This window comes from Amblyomma americanum, chromosome 10 (genome assembly GCF_052857255.1).
Source record: "Amblyomma americanum isolate KBUSLIRL-KWMA chromosome 10, ASM5285725v1, whole genome shotgun sequence".
NCBI lineage: Eukaryota > Metazoa > Arthropoda > Arachnida > Ixodida > Ixodidae > Amblyomma > Amblyomma americanum.
In genome coordinates, this window is record NC_135506.1 from 75,201,728 (window position 1) to 75,219,734 (window position 18,007).

At 48.5% G+C, this 18,007-nt stretch overlaps 1 protein-coding gene across 1 annotated transcript in view; it reads left to right on the top strand.

Annotated features, from left to right (window-relative positions):
* mfr (ferlin family C2 domain-containing myoferlin misfire) overlaps positions 1 to 18,007 on the top strand; it is a 321,798-nt gene that overhangs the window by 220,589 nt on the left and 83,202 nt on the right. Inside the window, exon 6 of the mRNA XM_077639248.1 lies at positions 16,037 to 16,155. Within this exon, the coding sequence (XP_077495374.1) occupies positions 16,037 to 16,155 (119 nt within the window). The remainder of the gene's footprint in view (positions 1 to 16,036; positions 16,156 to 18,007) is intronic.

Sequence of the window (18,007 nt, forward strand, 5' to 3'; positions counted from 1 at the left end):
ACATGCATCAAACGCACAGTGGTTGGCAATGAATGCAGGAAGGAAACAACGAACTGGTGGGGGAAATTTCTGCAATGCCAATGGCGTTTTTTCGGCAGCTTTTTCTAAAGTTGTCGGTGCTTTGGTCGTCTTTATTTTTAAAGGTTTTTTGGAGAGAGAGAGAGAGAGAGAGAGAGAGAGAGAGAGAGAGAGGGAGGTTTTGGATGATATTTCCTAAATGACAAACAATTCATGAAAGCACGTTCGATTTCGATGAAGTGGCATCTACACTGTCGAAGAGAGCGCAACCGACTGGCAATACAAGTAACGTAAAACTGTAGCGTTGATAGGCAGTTGTTGCAGAATGGTTAATCGGAAGCGAATAAAAGTGCAATTTTTTAAGTGCGTTCGCACTTAAGTCTCCTACGGTTGCCACATCCCGTGCGTTATTTAACAGTCAAGCTTTCGGTAAGATAATGCAATGCATGTTGTCGAAAAGCTCACCGGAATTACCGAGTAAGCATAGCGTCATCTTTCGTAGTGTACGGGCGATTTCCGCAGACCTCTTTCTCTAATCTCACTTTCAAAGACCTTGCTGCGTGCACGAAAAAAAAAATTGAAAATATTTTTTTTTTCAATGTGCAGTCGCCGTTCTTTGGTAAAGTTTGCACAAGAATGGCGCCATTCTTGTGAGCTGGTCCTAGCTACGGGGATCGTATAAGATAACCGCAGTAATGTACTGTGTGGCAGTCGACGTATCAGAATTTCTTGAAATCGCCGTGATTACGGTAGAACCACATACGTGCTCAAAAACCAAGGACGTGGGTTCTATTAAGAGGATTTTTTTTCAAATAGCTTGGATCAACGTACTGAATCCGGCGGAGTCAAATGATTCAAAAGCTTCAGGATGATGGGACGACTGAGTGCATCGCACGTGACATCATCATTCTACCTAGATCTAGAATGGCTCAAGCGCCCCCCATAACGTATCGTCTCAAGCAGAGCGTAACATAACCTAGCCAAACGACACTCTCCTAACCCTTCTATGGGGGAGGTCTTCAAACCAAAATTGTACGGCACCTTGTTGTAAATACTAATAGATGCACCGCATTCAGGGATTTAATACATAAAATTTGTATTGTGTGTGGCTCATGTTTTTGAACGCTTGAAATGTTGAAACTTTTTTTGAATCTCTTGAAATCTCTGAGGAGAGACGACGCCTCTTGAACCTGTGAGATAACCTTTGATTTCATGTTGCCTCAAGAGAGCAACAAGGACGGGACGAAGTGGAAACCGTTTGGTTTTGTTCCGTAGTTGTTGCACTGTTGAGGCAATATGAATACATACCAGCTCGCCCATATTTAAGCTTCACTCAACTTTCTAAATGTTTGCGACTAGGTGAACGATAGGCGTGTGCTGTCGCTTTGTGGATCTTTCGTGAAGTACCCTCACTAATTCGATATCGGGAGTTTAACGCAACTTTGCTGAAAGCGTTGCGCTACCCACCTCATCACGTGCGCCATGACTCATTGTTGACGCAATGATTCTCTTGCAGAACTTTCGCTGAGTGCAACATTTACTAAAAATTCGTGTAGCACTTTTCCTGATGACTTTTTCGGTTATTTTTTCTACTTCGAGCAGCAAAAAAAATGTTTCAGTTCGGACAGCTCTATCTCGGTTGGCCACCGCTGTGTGTATTTTAGGCAGTCATAAGACTGGTTGTGGTTGTTGTGTGTTTCCTTTTAGCTGCGCAATATAATTAGTCTGATGGCAAGCTCTTATTAACTCAACCACTTCGTGAGCTCGTGGTGCCGTAGAGAAAAGTCATCGTTTTGTAACAATTAGTTCGTGCATTACATAAACACTCTGGCTGACACTGCTCGCGGTCTGTTTTTCTGACGTCACAGGGCGCCTGTACACGTGATAAAAGACAAGAAAAGAATAAAAAAACAGTCGTTGCTAGACATGACCCAAAGATGCACGGAGCGAATATTTATATACATTGAGAGCACCGTGCGAGACAAGCTTTTACTGTGCATGGCGAATTCAGACCTGCGCCGTGGTTATATGGAGTTCTTAGTATCCTCACAGATTTCTAGACATAAGGAAGACGCCGCACATATAACATGCGGAGCATATGACGAATTTTAAATCAAAAAGATGACAGCGTTCTCCTCAAGTTACAGAGACAAAAACGAAATAGAAGGAATAGGAGATTTTTTATGGCTGCATCTTATCGTCAGCAGTTAAATGGTGACTGATTGGGATTATCGCGCTCAAGACCTGCAGTTACGACTAAACGAGATATTTGTCTCCCACGTGCATTATAAACAGCGAGGCTATTTACCGACATGGGGCCTGTGATGCATCATTATTATTGACTGCTCCTGCTACTTTAGGCAATACTGCGACTATTTAGAGAAGGAAGCGAGCATTGATTGACGCACTCCAGGCGGGCATCGAAATATACCAGGGACTATGAGAAAACGAAAGTCGAAGCTCACGGTGTCACTCTCGGAGGACACCTCAACCATGCTGTGCAAGAAGTGACAAAGGGGGTGTTAAAGTAGGCAAAGACGAAGAGGCGCTGTAGTAGAGGGCTCCGATTCAATTCCAACCACCCCGGGTGGTGCACCGGCATCACGCAGCACACGTGCGCTCTTGCATTTCGCCCCCATCGAAACGCGACAGCGGCGTCTAGGGATTCGATCCCGCCACCTCGTTCTCTGCAGGTACACAGATCTGCACTTAAGGCCTTGGCGCGTGGTTTCGTGCTAGCGCATTCTACAAGCGGGAGAAAAATCTTTTTGTCGTTTTGGCTCCACTACAGGCGTTGTCGCCGATAAAACGGGCTGAGCCTTGACATATTTACCAAGTGATTGGCATAAAAGCATGGGGCAAACAATGTCCTTGCCGAAAATAGACTGGCACGTGCTGCCAGTTGAGATCGATAATTGGTGCTGTATGTAAGCGAGCAAAGGAAAACATTTCGGAGGGTAACGCATTTCCGCGTGCTTGCTGCTGAAGGGACCAAGCACGCACGATAAGCTTATTGACCGAGTACACACGAGACTAAGCTGCGACAATAGCCTGAAGAGGTTTGGGTACATAACAACACCACTTTCATGTTTTTGCAGCGAATCAAAACGTTACAGGCCACGTATATTTTTTTATTTGTGCTCGATATGCATGGAATAAGGGCGGGCATTTGCAGCACGCTCATCGGATCTTTCGAACAGGCTGTTTCTCTCTTTGCCTAATGCTAATAGAAATGAGCCGTCCTATTTGTCTTGCTGGATTGAATACATGCCTCGAGTGTAGGAGCTGCATATTTACAGAAAAATAATGAAATAAAAAAATTCCTGTCACACGTCCATGTTTTGTGCACATTATTCGTTACTATTGCAACGCTGTGATGTGAAACCGCGTCATCCTCTGCAGGGTTTGGATTGAGAGAGGGAGAGAAAGAAAAAATTGCAGAGTAAAAGCAGGGTGGTTATCCAGAAGAATGTTTCATTTGGGCACCCTGCACTGGGGGAGAGGGATCAGGGGGCCTAAAAGAATAAGAAGTAGTAGAGCAATATGGTGCGTATCTAGTACGACAAACAGTAACAAAACGCTATGAAAGCCACTGGCCGCCGAAGCAGTAGCCTGCACACCTTAAGGGCTGCCGAACGCTGCGACCTGAGCAGAACAGATCTTCAGTCCTCCATCACTAATACGAGGCAGATAGGCAGCGCAGACGTTCCAGTGCCAAGAAAGGCTGCTTGCCGTTGAGGCTGATAATGTGGATGACAACGCAAACATGCCGACTTCTCAGAACGATGAGGCTGAAGGATGTGTTGTGCCAGTTATTCGAGAGGTGCAAGCACTAGGTAGGACAAATCCAGCATCTGCAGTGCATTCTGTGCAGCTGGCATGTGCAAGCTGGAAAGCAGCACACACATGGCCTTCACGAGTGGCTTCAGCATTGCAATCACTTGCTCGTCTGCGACTTGGTCCGTTTTCTGACCTACTACCCGACCAGAATTAGGCACAACGCACTGGGTGCAGTGACTGTTCTACCATTGAGGAGGGGATAGATTGAAATGAGGCTTGCTGCAATAGGGATGACGTCACTCCGGCCGGTTACAGTAGCCACAGGGACTGTGCAAACCAATCAGTCAAGGTACTTCTCAACAGCAGCCTTGTCTTTAGAGGGCCGTAAATCCAAGATATTTGCCGACTGAGGGCAAAGCTAGCCCCATTCTGAAAGGAAACACAATATAAACATTCAACACCAGATTATAAGCCTTAGAAACAAGCAAACTTTTTCCTATGTTCTAAGTAGTTTTCAACTGGGTGTGATGTCCCACAAACATTTTCAACTTCATCCCACAAACAACAACTGAATCTGTTCTCGTGGGCAAACTGAGCTTTTTCTTTTGTATTGGAGTTAGCTGTACTTGTCAGCTGTCAGCTAGGAGGAGACTTGATAATAAATTTTGGATCAGTGTTTCTTTGATCTTAACGTCAGATGCCGGCGCACCTGTTAGTTCCGAACCGATTCCCACTTCAGATGTCAAGAAAAGTGCTTCCTCCGGAGTTGGAAGCCATAAGGCATCTTCAGCTTCCGTCGTAACCTTAACCTTCAAAAGCAGAAGCGCCGTAAACTTCACCCTGAGAGGAGAAGAGAAACCAGATAAAAATAGTGATCGTCACATGCTGGTACACAGCCCACTTGCAGGTCATTTCCAAAATTTATTACCGCGCCATCCAATGGCGCTGCTCGGTTGCCATAACCGCTGGTTCACTTGGCGGTCTGGGCCTCGCCGTTCCGACCAGATGCCCCTCATAATCTCGCTAATGGATATGTGTGCGTCTGGGCTTCGCTCGTTTCAAACGAAGAAAGTCAGAAGCGAAGCCAGCAAGTAGAGTCAATAGTTGTGATTTAAGAACGCAACATATTTGCCCAGAGAGCTGACGTCACTTGATGCTGTGGTACCGAGCAAAATATAAAAATAAAAAAATGCGTGGACACTTGCTTTGAACTAAACATGGTGTTCCGCCTTGTTGCTTCCACATACCGAGAGAAATTATCGCTGTTCAGGAATCTACGTAGAAGCTTGTGAGAAGTGTACGTTATTTTGTCTCTTGATGGACAGTACGCATTTTAACACTAGTGTATGGTTTAGAATCCAGCCCCCTTCGTCATAATCTCCATCTTCACAACCTGCATTCCAAAGCGTTCCTGGTGGCCTCTGCTGCGCAACTTGGTGTGTTGTGGTACCTACAGCTCATGCGCATACGGTGTGCATTGGGTATATACATTTCAAATCTCTACTTGTGGCGTGCATATGTTGTCCTTGCAGACCCATAAATTCTTGACAGTAGCGTTTATACATCACATAAGTACCTTGGTGTTCCCCTTCACATTAACCGTCACTTTAATCTAGCTCTGACTTCTGCTAACCCTTCCCTGGGCTTCCTAAAGTATTGCCTTAAACCGGCCTCCATCAATTTAAAACGACTAGCACGCGTAAAACTAATGCGACTAAAATTCGAATTTTGGTCAGCTAATTGGGATCCTGTGCAGCCGTACTTAATTACATCGAAGTCTTAGAGAACCGTGCTCTGCGTTTCACCATTTAAAATTATTCACACCACTCCAGTGCGACGCTACTAAATAATCGCGCTCCGTTTGAAGACTTAGTAAACCATCTGAGGATAGCCCGTTTAACTCTTTTTCGTAAGTTTTATCATCATCTACTTAATCATAAGGATTTTTTTAGTCCGCGACGACCAACCTTCCGCGTCGTTATTACCCATGCTATTGTCACGTAGTGGTGACGGCAGTCGAAGCAGCGATGAAGACGGAAGAAACGGTCTTCTAAAAGAACTGTTTATTGGGCTGACTTGCACCCAAAATGGACTGAATCACTCGGCGGCGGCGAAGCGACAAGCGAGCTCGGCGGTCGTCGAACAGAATGCCCGCCGCTGTCGGCCGTGCTCAATTTAAAGCTGATAGCGAACATTCGAGATAAAGGGCGCAAAGTTACTAGAACATTCCGGAACAACGTAGAATCAGCTTTGCCTGGCTGCGATCAATCGAGATAAATCTAGTCGCGTCTTGCGTCGCAAACAAAGCGATAAGGTGGTGTCGCGGCAGATTTGAAAAACGAACAAACACTGCAAATATTGGCGGCATTACTCCCCTCTCCAAGAAGCATCGACCCGATGCGTTAAAACAAATAATGCGACTAGTAAGGGAGAAAAAAACGGATCTTGCGAAAATAGAGAATGGAAATGCAGCGGCCTTTAGCGCGCATAATACGGCTTCAGACGGACCACATGGACAACTTCTGGTCGTACGCGGCGTCGCTGGGATGCAGTCATTGCGTCAGGGATGACTTCATAATGCAGTTCACCCAGCCGACGAAGAGCCTTGTACGGGCCGAAATAGCGGCGCAAAAGCTTTTCACTCAATCCACGGCGGCGAATGGGTGTCCACACCCAGACTTGGTCTCCTGGCTTGTATTCAGCGTTGCGTCTTCGTAGGTTGTAGCGTCTGGCGTCGGACCGCTGCTGATCTTTGATCCGTAATCGGGCAAGCCTTCGAGCTTCTTCTGCGCGTTGAAGGTAGGCGGCAACGTCGACGTTCTCTTCTGTAACGTTGGGCAGCATGGCGTCTAGCGTGGTCGTGGCATCCCTGCCATGGACGAGCCTAAAAGGCGTCATCTGGGTGGTCTCCTGCACTGCGGTGTTGTAGGCGAAGACGACGTAAGGCAGGATGACATCCCAGGTTTTATGTTCGGCATCGACATACATAGCGAGCATATCGGCGATGGTTTTGTTCAGGCGCTCGGTCAGTCCGTTGGTCTGCGGATGGTATGCAGTTGTCCTCCGGTGGCTGGTTTGGCTGTAGCACAGGATGGCTTGCGTGAGTTCCGCCGTAAATGCTGTTCCTCTGTCCGTGATGAGCACATCGGGGGCGCCGTGTCGAAGAAGAATGCACTCCACAAAAAATTTGGCCACTTCTGCTGCTGTTCCGTTCGGTAGGGCTTTCGCCTCGGCATAGCGGGTCAGGTAGTCGGTCGCTATGATGATCCACTTATTTCCAGATGTTGACGTTGGAAAAGGGCCAAGCAAGTCCATGCCAATCTGCTGAAAGGGTCTTGAGGGAGGTTCAATGGGGTTCAGAAATCCTGCTGGTCGTGTGGGAGGAGTCTTTCGTCGCTGACAATCTCGGCATGTTTTCACATAGTGTGCGACATCGGCAGACAGTCGGGGCCAGTAATACTTGTCTTGAATGCGGTGGAGGGTGCGAGTAAACCCGAGATGTCCAGCTGTCGGCTCGTCGTGTGAAGCCTGTAGAACTTCTTCGCGGAGACAAGTAGGTACAACAAGGAGGTAGGCTGTTTTGTTCGCTGTAAAGTTCTTCTTCACAAGGACCTCATTCTGCACACAGAAAGAAGACAGTCCTCGCTTGAATGAAGCGGGGGGTGAAGAAACCTTGCCTTCCAGGTACTCGATGAGGCCTTTTAGGTTGGGGTCCGAGCGTTGCTGCTGAGCAAAAGAGCTTGCGCTGATGGGTCCCAGGAAGACGTCCTCATCGTCGTCCAGCGGCGGTGCATCTACAGGGGCTCGTGAGAGGCAATCGGCGTCAGTGTGCTTGCGTCCGGACTTGTAAACGACGGTGACGTCAAACTCCTGGAGACGCAGACTCCATCGAGCGAGTCGGCCAGAGGGATCCTTCAAATTGGCAAGCCAGCAGAGCGCGTGGTGGTCGCTGACCACCTTGAACGGCCGTCCGTAGAGGTAGGGGCGGAATTTCGACGTAGCCCAGATGATGGCAAGGCACTCCTTCTCAGTTGTCGAATAGTTAGCCTCGGCCTTGGAAAGGGAACGGCTAGCGTATGCGATGACCTTCTCCAGCCCGTCACTTTTTTGAACGAGAACGGCGCCTAGTCCCACGCTGCTTGCGTCGGTATGAACTTTAGTATCGGCGTTTTCATCAAAATGCGCAAGGATCGATGGGGACTGTAAACGACGCTGAAGTTCCTTGAAGGCTTCTGCTTGCGGCGCTTCCCATTTAAACGGCACGTCTGCCTTCGTCAGTTGGGTCAGGGGCTCGGCGATGCGCGAAAAGTTTTTCACAAATCGTCGATAATATGCGCATAGTCCGAGAAATCTGCGCACTGCTTTTTTATCGGCCGGCGGTTGAAACTGTTCAATAGCAGCTGTTTTCTGCGGGTCTGGGCGTACTCCTTCCTTGCTAACGATATGGCCTAGAAACAGCAGCTCTTCGTAGGCAAAGTGGCATTTCTCTGCTTTCAAGGTTAGGCCAGACGACTTGATTGCGTCTAGTACTGTTCGAAGTCTTTTGAGGTGCTCTTCAAAGTTCGAGGCGAAGACAACGACGTCATCTAAATATACCAGACAAATCTGCCACTTCAGGCCTGCCAGCACTGTATCCATTACTCGCTGAAACGTCGCTGGTGCGGAACAGAGACCAAAGGGCATCACCTTGAACTCAAACAGCCCATCCGGAGTTATGAATGCTGTCTTCTCGCGATCTCTTTCGTCGACCTCAATTTGCCAGTAGCCGCTCTTGAGGTCCATCGATGAGAAATATTTGGCGTTGCAGAGGCGGTCCAGTGTGTCGTCGATGCGGGGGAGGGGGTAGACGTCCTTCTTTGTTATGTTGTTCAAGCGGCGGTAATCCACGTAGAATCGAAGTGCGCCGTCTTTCTTTCTCACTAGAACAACCGGTGCCGCCCATGGGCTGTTTGAAGGCTGGATGACGTCGTCGCGAAGCATTTCTTCGACTTGGTCCCGGATGGCTTGTCGTTCTCGCGGATACACACGGTAGGGGCTTTGACGGAGAGGTCGGACGTGTTGATCCGTTATAATGCGATGCTTGGCAATTGGCGTCTGTCGCACCTTCGGCGATGTCGAAAAGCACTCACTGTAATTTTGAAGCAGATTGCGGATCTGGTCTTGTCTGTTCCGGTGCAGGGCTGGGTTGATGTCGAAAGTGGGCGAGTTCTCTTGGTCAGGAGGATCTTCTGCGGAGGGGTCGGAGAGGGCGAAGGAATCTCGTACGTCAGATATTTCGTCGTAGAAAGCAATCGTCGTTCCTCTGTTAATATGCGGTATTCTTCGCTGAAGTTAGTCAGCAGTACTTCGGCCTGGCCATTGCGGAAATGTGCGATGCCTCTTGCGATGCTGATTCCTCGGTCTAGTAGCAACTGCATGTTCCCCTCGATGATGGCTTCAGTGTTTATGGCTTTCGTGGCGCCTACGGTCACGATAACGCTTGAACGGGGTGGGACGCTCACTTCTTCCTCCGGGACACTTAGGGCAACGTGATTTTCCCGAGTTTTCATCGAAGCGATGGCTTCGTCCGTCGAAAGCGTGATCAGCTTGGATCGCAGGTCGATGATCGCCTGATGCTCATTAAGGAAATCCATACCCAAGATCACTTCGCGGGAGCATTGCGGTAGCACAACAAAGGTCGCAGGATACGTATGTCCTTTGACAGTCACTCGCGCTGTGCATCGTCCTGACGGCGTAATGAGGTGGCCCCCAGCGGTGCGAATTTGTGGGCCGTCCCAAGCCGTTGTGACTTTTCTGAGCTGCGCAGAGAATGTTCCATTCATCACCGAGTAATCGGCTCCTGTGTCGACTAGAGCGGTAACTTTCCGGCCGTCGATAGTCACTTCTAGGTCGGAGGTCCTGGCTCTTGCATTGCATGTCGCTCTCGGCGTCGGGTCACGGCTTCGTCGCGTATGCGAGTCACGGGTTGGGCGTGTGGTCGAAGCTCCTCTGGGTGGCGGCGTCGATTTCAAGGTAGCTTGCGTCGTGGTCGAGGTTCTCATTGTGTGCGGCGTCGGAGCAGCGAGTGTCGGTTCTTCATGCGGCGTCGCGGGTGCAGCGTCTTCATGGGGCGTGGTCGGTGGAGGATCTTCGGCGTTTAGCTCGGGAGCAACCTCACCTCCAGAGGTTGCTGCCTTTAGTTTCCCCTCCGGGGGCTGGGCGACCTTCCTCGTACCGCGGCTGCGTAGCTGCGGCGTGGCGACGCAAAGCGCGAGGTTGACGGCGATGGTGAGCGCGAAAAGCGGTTCGGCGTGTACTCTTCTCGACGCAGGTACTCGTCGATTTCGTGCGGACGTTGTCCGAAGCGTGGTCGTGGGGCGTTAACGGCAAATCCTCGAAGACCGATACGTCGGTACGGGCAGTGACGAAGAATATGGCCGGCCTCACCGCAATGGAAGCACAACGGCCGGTTGTCGGAAGTCCTCCAGGCGTCGCATTTCCTGGGGCTTGAGCGCCGGTCATAGGCTGGGCAGGCGGGGGCTGGGAGGCGGCGTTGTGGAACAAGTGGCTCATCTCGGGGAGGACGTGGGGGTTGTCGTTGGGGCTGGGCAGTCCTTACTGCAGCGGCGTAGGTCATGGCCTGGGGTTCTGCGGCCGTCGGGGTGCCAAGTGCCTGTTGCACTTCTTCCCGTACCACGTCCATCAGAGTCGCTGCTTGTGGCTGCGGGGAGGGTGGCAGTAATCGGCGTAGCTCTTCTCGGACGATTTCGCGGATAACTTCCCGCAAGCTGTCGCTGGTGGTGGCCGGCGTGTCCGAACGGATTGCACAGGCAGAGGAAGGACGATTGTACTGCCGAGCCCGGACGTCGAGGGTCTTCTCAATCGTGCAGGCTTCTTGCATGAATTCCTCGACTGTTTTTGGCGGCTGGCGGACGAGGCTTGCAAAGAGTTGTTCTTTTACGCCGCGCATTAAAAACTGGACTTTCTTTTCCTCGGTCATCCCGGGGTCGGCGCGGCGAAACAGGCGCTTCATCTCCTCGACGTAACCGCGGACGGGCTCATTCGGAAGCTGGATCCTGGACTCGAGGAGTCGTTCGGCTCTTTCTTTCCTCACGACACTGGTGAATACCTTCAATAGTTCTCTCTTGAATAGCTCCCATGTCGTAAGGGACGACTCGTAGTTTTCGTACCACGTGCGTGCGGAGCCATCCAATGAGAAGAACACCTGTCCAATTTTTGCCGCATCATCCCACTTGTTGAATGATGCCACGCGCTCAAATTGATCCAACCATTCTTCAGGGTCTTCGCCTAGGGATCCATTGAAAGTTGGCGGCACCCGCGGCTGCTGCAGTATGATCGGTGTCGACATCTTCGGCGAGGTTGTGGTGCTCGTAGCCGCGTCTTTTCGCTGTCTTGTGCGGTCCGGCAATTTCCCGAACTCAGGCTCCTCTCCCTGGAGACGTCGGCTGGCTCGCTGAGCTGCTGGCTCGTACTCGGGTGCGAAGCGCTCAGGGCTGGCTTCACGACTTGAAGGGGGCGTCCGGAACATGGAAGGCTACCCAGCACCTCCACCAGATGTCACGTAGTGGTGACGGCAGTCGAAGCAGCGATGAAGACGGACGAAACGGTCTTCTAAAAGAACTGTTTATTGGGCTGACTTGCACCCAAAATGGACTGAATCACTCGGCGGCGGCGAAGCGACAAGCGTGCTCGGCGGTCGTCGAACAGAATGCCCGCCGCTGTCGGCCGTGCTCAATTTAAAGCTGATAGCGAACATTCGAGATAAAGGGCGCAAAGTTACTAGAACATTCCGGAACAACGTAGAATCAGCTTTGCCTGGCTGCGATCAATCGAGATAAATCTAGTCGCGTCTTGCGTCGCAAACAAAGCGATAAGGTGGTGTCGCGGCAGATTTGAAAAACGAACAAACACTGCAAATATTGGCGGCACTATGATAAACGTACCATCTGCAATACTTAACATTTTGTGAGATAATTCATTCCCTGCATTATCAAAGATTGGAATGCTTTCATTCCTCATTCATACGAATGAGGGCGAGCCCGTCAGCTTACCCTACCATAGTTGAAGATCTATTACTTACGTTTTCGGAACTGCAACTCAAACTAACGGTTGATACTACGCTTTCCTGGGTACCTGCACACGAAGGCATTGTAGGAAATGAGTCGGTCAACAGCTCGGCGCGAGCAGCAGCACACAAGATGGCAATCGAACCGAACGCACATACAACTTTAAGGGGCAGATACACCTGCTCGCTGGATCCCTCATCTTTAAAGATAAAATCATGAAGAACCTACGCTGCAAGGCCTTTCAGCACATCCGCAGTGGGCGGAATGTACAGTCATGGTCAAGAGTCTTAAGGTCAAAGGCATTTCGCTTCAACCGCATAGCAGAGCCATCACGGCACTATTAAATGCCGAATGACCTTGAAATAATCACAGAAGGTTTCTTCTCGCGGCTGAGAAAATTCCTGCTTGACTTGAGTTTTGAACGATTCGCTACACGGATCATTCTAGGAACATTCACTTCGCTGTAGCTGAACGCTGTGGCCTTAAGTCTTTTGTCCAAGACTCTACGTGGTGGGACACAGGCACGCCTTGTTCCACCGTCGTCTGATGAGCCACCGAATGGCACGCAGACTCTTGTCCGCCGCCTCGCAACCAGTGCTGCGCTAGCCCCGGAATTAAGACTCAGCAAGTTTCAAGTTTTTAAACCGTAACCCCTAGAAAGGAACATGCCGTTCTTCCGAAGCTCGACGATTGCTACTGAGATTATATGGGGGTCCCAACGATACTCGCAGTTGCTCAGAAGGAAACACACGGAACTTCCAATTGCGGTCCGCCCGGGCACGCTTAACGACTGGGTTTTTCCAGCTGCACACAAAAACACGGCCTTCGCTCTGTTCTGGGAAGATCTCGAAGAGGTTGTCGCAGAAGGTCCGAACAACAAGTTACGGCAGTCGGTGACGACAGAATCCGCACGTACCTCGCGGCTTTGACAACGGTGCCGGCCACACGCCCGATCTGGCGACCCGAACAATGTGGGTACGAAGCAAGTGTTTCAATAATTCACCAGTTTCGCGGAGATCCGCGATCCATGAAGCCCTGCACCTAGCTCTACTATAAAAATAGAAGAAAAAACAAAGGCAACGCCAAAGAACATCTCAATGGCTGCTAGCCATACTTTATTTGTCAACTGATTCAGAGAAAAACGAATTACAGTTGTTTTCATAACACCACTTTAATAAGCGTACGGCGTACTCTTCGAGGCCTTTGTAGAGAGTAATGCTCCATCAAATTATTGACTTAGCTGTACGGCAGAAAATAAAAAAATGAAATGCAAACATTATTTCATTCTCAGTTAGACAATGTTTGTACTCCAGATCTTCTGAAACAAAAGTGGATAAGAGAAATGCTGCTTTTCTCAAGGATTTCCCTAACGAATTTTCGTTATTATACTTGTTGCTGACAGCATGTTAGTACGAGCTCTTGACTGTGGCAGGACATTGGCATTATTCGTTGCAGCTCTGATTACTGATAAGACAATTTCCACAAGGATTGAAGCCAGAAATGCGTTTGAACACGTTTTTTTTTTCTTTTCGTGTACATTTATTTTACAATGTAGTCAGAACTCTGATACAAAATACAATCTCTTTTACTTTCTGTCGGCGTGAACACTTCCTGCAGCCATGACTTTCTTCAGAGTGTTAATCTTCAGAACGGAAATCCGCATTCGCACGTGGAGCGCTGGGTACTCAGATATAAAACTGTTGTCAATGAGAACGCTTAAATTATTGTTTAATATTTTATTTTATGTATCACACACAAGTTTCAAGTTACGACACACGTCTCTGTAGGGGGCTTCTGGTTGGTGTTTACTACCTGGGATTTTGTACCATGCACTGTAATTTACATGCATATCTTTGCATTTCTCCTCAATAAAAATACTACCTCCGTGGCCGCATAGAAGATTGACTACTTGGTTTCCAGCGTTTGCAACGATGATTACTTGGCTCAGTTAAAATATGGTGAAAACGAACGTAATATCCATCTGATAACAAAATTTTCTGCGTACAGTTCGGGGTGTATACAAATTGAAAGATTCAAATTTTACTATCTGCGGACAATCTACATGCAAATATTTTCTCATTCATTAATTCAATCATTCAATCATTGCCGTTAATAACGTAACATGACCGACGTTATTCTCCCAATATTTTTATCAATATGCTTTCACCTTTTTGACGCTCCTTAACACGCGCAGTTTGCTGGTTTTAGGCGCGTCTACTATCACTAGCGCCTGTCTTCATTCCATAAATATCGCACGTATTCTCCCTACAGCACACATTGAAACTAAAACAGGCGCTTCATCACCGGAGCCTGACATAAGTCATGAGCATAGCATTGCTAGTATCACGGCTAGCCAACGCAGTGTCCTGCTTTTTTCGCCTTGCAGGGAGCAAGGTTGTGAGGCACGTGCTAAAGACGCCTTTTTTCGAGGGAGATGAGAGCAAGACAGCCAAATAAGACTATATAGATATTTCGATATAGGTATTCTAGAATCCAAACGCCTGGTTAATGTGATAACGATGAGCTCTGAGGCCACTTACATTTTATAGTGATTTAAAGAAAGAAATGTGCACGCCGCAAAGAAAGCGGAGGGAAACCGATCGAGGCTTTCCCGCCAGTACAGATGCGCGGACTGCACACACTTGTCTTTTTCGGACTATGTATCTCTTGCGCGCAACGCAGCTAAAAAGTTTATGCAATAAAACAGCACTAGACTTGAACTAAAAATCTAATAACTAAAAATAGACGTCAACTAAACACTGCTGAATTCCGCTAGTCGATTTGCAGCGGAGTACTGATTTTTCTCAGCGCGAACGGACTTGTTACAGCGCGACTCGATTGGGATCGACCAGTGAAACGCGAACATGCTCCGGCAGGGACACCACTGGAAGCCCAACCGGCGCCGCATCCAGTTCCGGGAGTTGGCCTAGCATCTCCCGCACATTTTTGCTTGATGTTGACACAGTGGAGTCGCAGTTTGCACTTAGCTTATGAGGTGCGCAACATTTTTTCATGCGAAAAGGTCATCGACAACCAGGGCAAACCACCGAGAATGAGTGCAACATATAAATACAGAGCTGCCTCGGACTAGCTAAGTTAATGGTTATTTTCCGACCCTTTGCGAGGCGATTAAATGAACTAATATTTTGTTAATAACTATAAGGAAATATACATCTTGCCATCGGAATTGGCGATGGTAACAAATTTTTTAAAACCGATTTCAAAATTTTATCGAGCTGAGAAGCTCTACTCGTCAATTTGACGGCGGCGTCAAAAATTCACACAAGCGGCCTGTATTAACCGGCAGTGTTTCAAACGGTGCTAAAGACAGAGGCACGGCCTCGTCAGTAGTGACAACGACACTGCACCCTTGGAGCTTCGATTAAATCCGCCTCTCCTTGGTGCATCAACGCAGAGCACTCCACCGCATTGTGAGCTGCTCCGAAACGACCACTATGACTCGCGAACAAGATCCAGATCGATCAGTGGAATGCGCATTCGTCGACACGGAGCAAGAAATGCAGCTCCTGATCGCCGTGTGGAGTTCATCAGAAATTTTTTATATTTATTGGTTGTATTTTTTTTCCTCAGCATTTTATTTTGCCTTGCGGAGACCTTCAGGAAGGAGGTCGACTATGGAAAAGCAGAGTTCAGCGAACTGTGCCGGAAGACATATAACCAACTCCCACAACCACCTTCGAGGAGAGGCTTGAATCTTATAGAAGCAGCGCAGGTGCTATGACGTTACGCTCGCAGTTTTGCGGCGCTGAGCCAAATGGAATCATTGAAGCAACCTGTGGCAACCCATTCGTTTTGTGATAACGCGCATCATTCATCACTTCTAGCAGTTGAACTCAGGAACGCACCAAAAAATGTGGCGGAAAAATTTTGGTCTTGCATCTTTTTAAGTACTCTTGTTTTCAAAACGCCGTGGCTGGGATCGAAAACTTCCTGGACTCATCAGTTCTAGCAGTTAAACTCAGGAACACACCAAAAAGTGTAGCGGAAAAGTTTTGGTCTTGCATCTCTTTAAGTACTCTTGTTTTCAAAACGTCGTGGCTGGGATCGAAAACTTCCTGGATTCATGCTTAGTAGCCTCCAGACGTAGAAGCGACCGATGCACGCCACTGCGACTGATTAAGGCCTCGCTTCTATCCTTCGCTTGCTCGCAGGTCGCTCCCTGCGGCGATGAAGACCTTGGCCGTGGCGCTAAAGATTGCCAAACAGCGTCCGGCAGGCGAAGCCGAAGAACGGGTGAGGCTAAAAGACGCCGAAGATGGCGTCCACTACGGTAAGTGCACGCGAGTGCGCTAATTCCTGCGGATATTCAACAGGCCGATAATAATTTGAAAAGGCGCCTAAGGAGGCCATGCGCGTTGAGCCCACCCTATAAGTCGAGAGCGATGGTTTATGGCGTGTGGAGTTTAACGTCTCAAAGCTACTCAGGCTAAGAGGGGCGCTGTAGTTGAGGGTCGCGGATAATTGCCACCGCCTGGGGTTCTTAACGCGCTCTGACATTGCACAGTACACAGGCCTCAAGCATTGTGCCTCCGTCGACATGCAATCACCACTGCCGGGATCGAACCCACGTCTTTCGGGTCAGCAGCTCAGCGCCATAACTACGGAGGAACAGCGGCGACAGACTGTAGTAAGGAAGTAGTGCCATTCTCTCATGATGCCATCGTCCTCCTTCCTTGTACACTTCCGCTTCAGTTTATCTCGTTGCCGCACCTGAGATTGGCTCATCATAGACCCTTGATGCATCGCTGGTCTAACGGTGATATTTACTGCCGCCAGAAAAGGTTCAAAAGTTTAATTGGAGTTCAATACACAGACAGAAGCCATTACCTCTTGAGCGGAATAATGTTCTTCAGGAACTTATTACAACTAAAGTGTAAAACAAATCCTTTTATTAAGATTATGATAAGTTGTAAGGACAGGTTTGGTCGAATAGCGCCATCGCACAAGGCATTTTTTGGTGCAGACAAGGCGTGGTCACACACCAATTTTTCAAGCAATTATCCCCACAGAAACGTAGCGCTAAGCCATAGGAAAGGTTGCACCCCCTGTACCACCAATGAGTATCCGGCAAACTGTGGATCGAACTGCACACTTTCCGCATAAGGAGCTAAAACAATCGCAAAGCTTCGTGCTCGTGTTTCTGTGCACGCAATTCCACGTTTTCATCGTTTTGGGGGTGTCGTAAACGACTGATCCGTAATGAGGTTTCGGAAGAAAACAGGACATCGGAAATGTGTCTACGTATACTTTATGTTAGGCTTACTGTATTACACGGGAGACTCAAATAAACGACAAAAATTACGGACCAACAAAGGCCCAAGTTATTTAGAGAGAACGAGGGCACTTTATTAAACAATTATGGGTTATTCTCCAAACACCGACAGGGCACAGCGTGTTGACTACGTTCCAGCGTTCTGTGTCTGTGTACTCTCTTTGTGATGAATCGTGGTTATCAAAGCCTACACAAGCTCCCACATAAATATTTGTTATCACGTTGTGGTAATTATTCCAGTTTGGACGTTTAGCAGTGGAACTCAAATTAATTTTTCATTTTGTTTCTGCCAAAATGTGGCGGCTTTGAAGCCCGCAAGAGTTCATGCGTAAATGCGGTACAACTGAGAAATTGACTCTGCACTTAGGTTTATTTAAATGCAAGACTATTAAACGCTTTGGAAATAGATTGCACTAACAGTTTTTGCAATATTGTTGGGAACTAATATTATGTTTCTGTCCACTTTCAGGCAGGAAATGTGGCTAGCGCCATTAGCATTTGACGCCCGATGAAGCGAACTGCATCATAGTTGCGCTCATCTGGATAGGATGACGTTGATGCTACGTTGTTGTCGGGCAGGTTCTTGTAATTACGAGTTATGGGTGCAGAAGTACCCGGACATAAAGGAGGTGTTACGTGGTAACATAGGAGGAATGCTTATTGACCAATTACGCTGTTCTTCCGGGCAGCGAGAAGAAGGAGATCTGCAAGTGCCTTCCTTTCGTCGCGAACACTGCCGTCCTCTCCTTGGCCTCCTGCTCGTTACGTGCCATAAGCGAGTCTATTAGCGATGAGGAAATCGTCGTGCGGACTTATTCCATTCCGCAGAAAGGCACCTTCCGGCCACCAC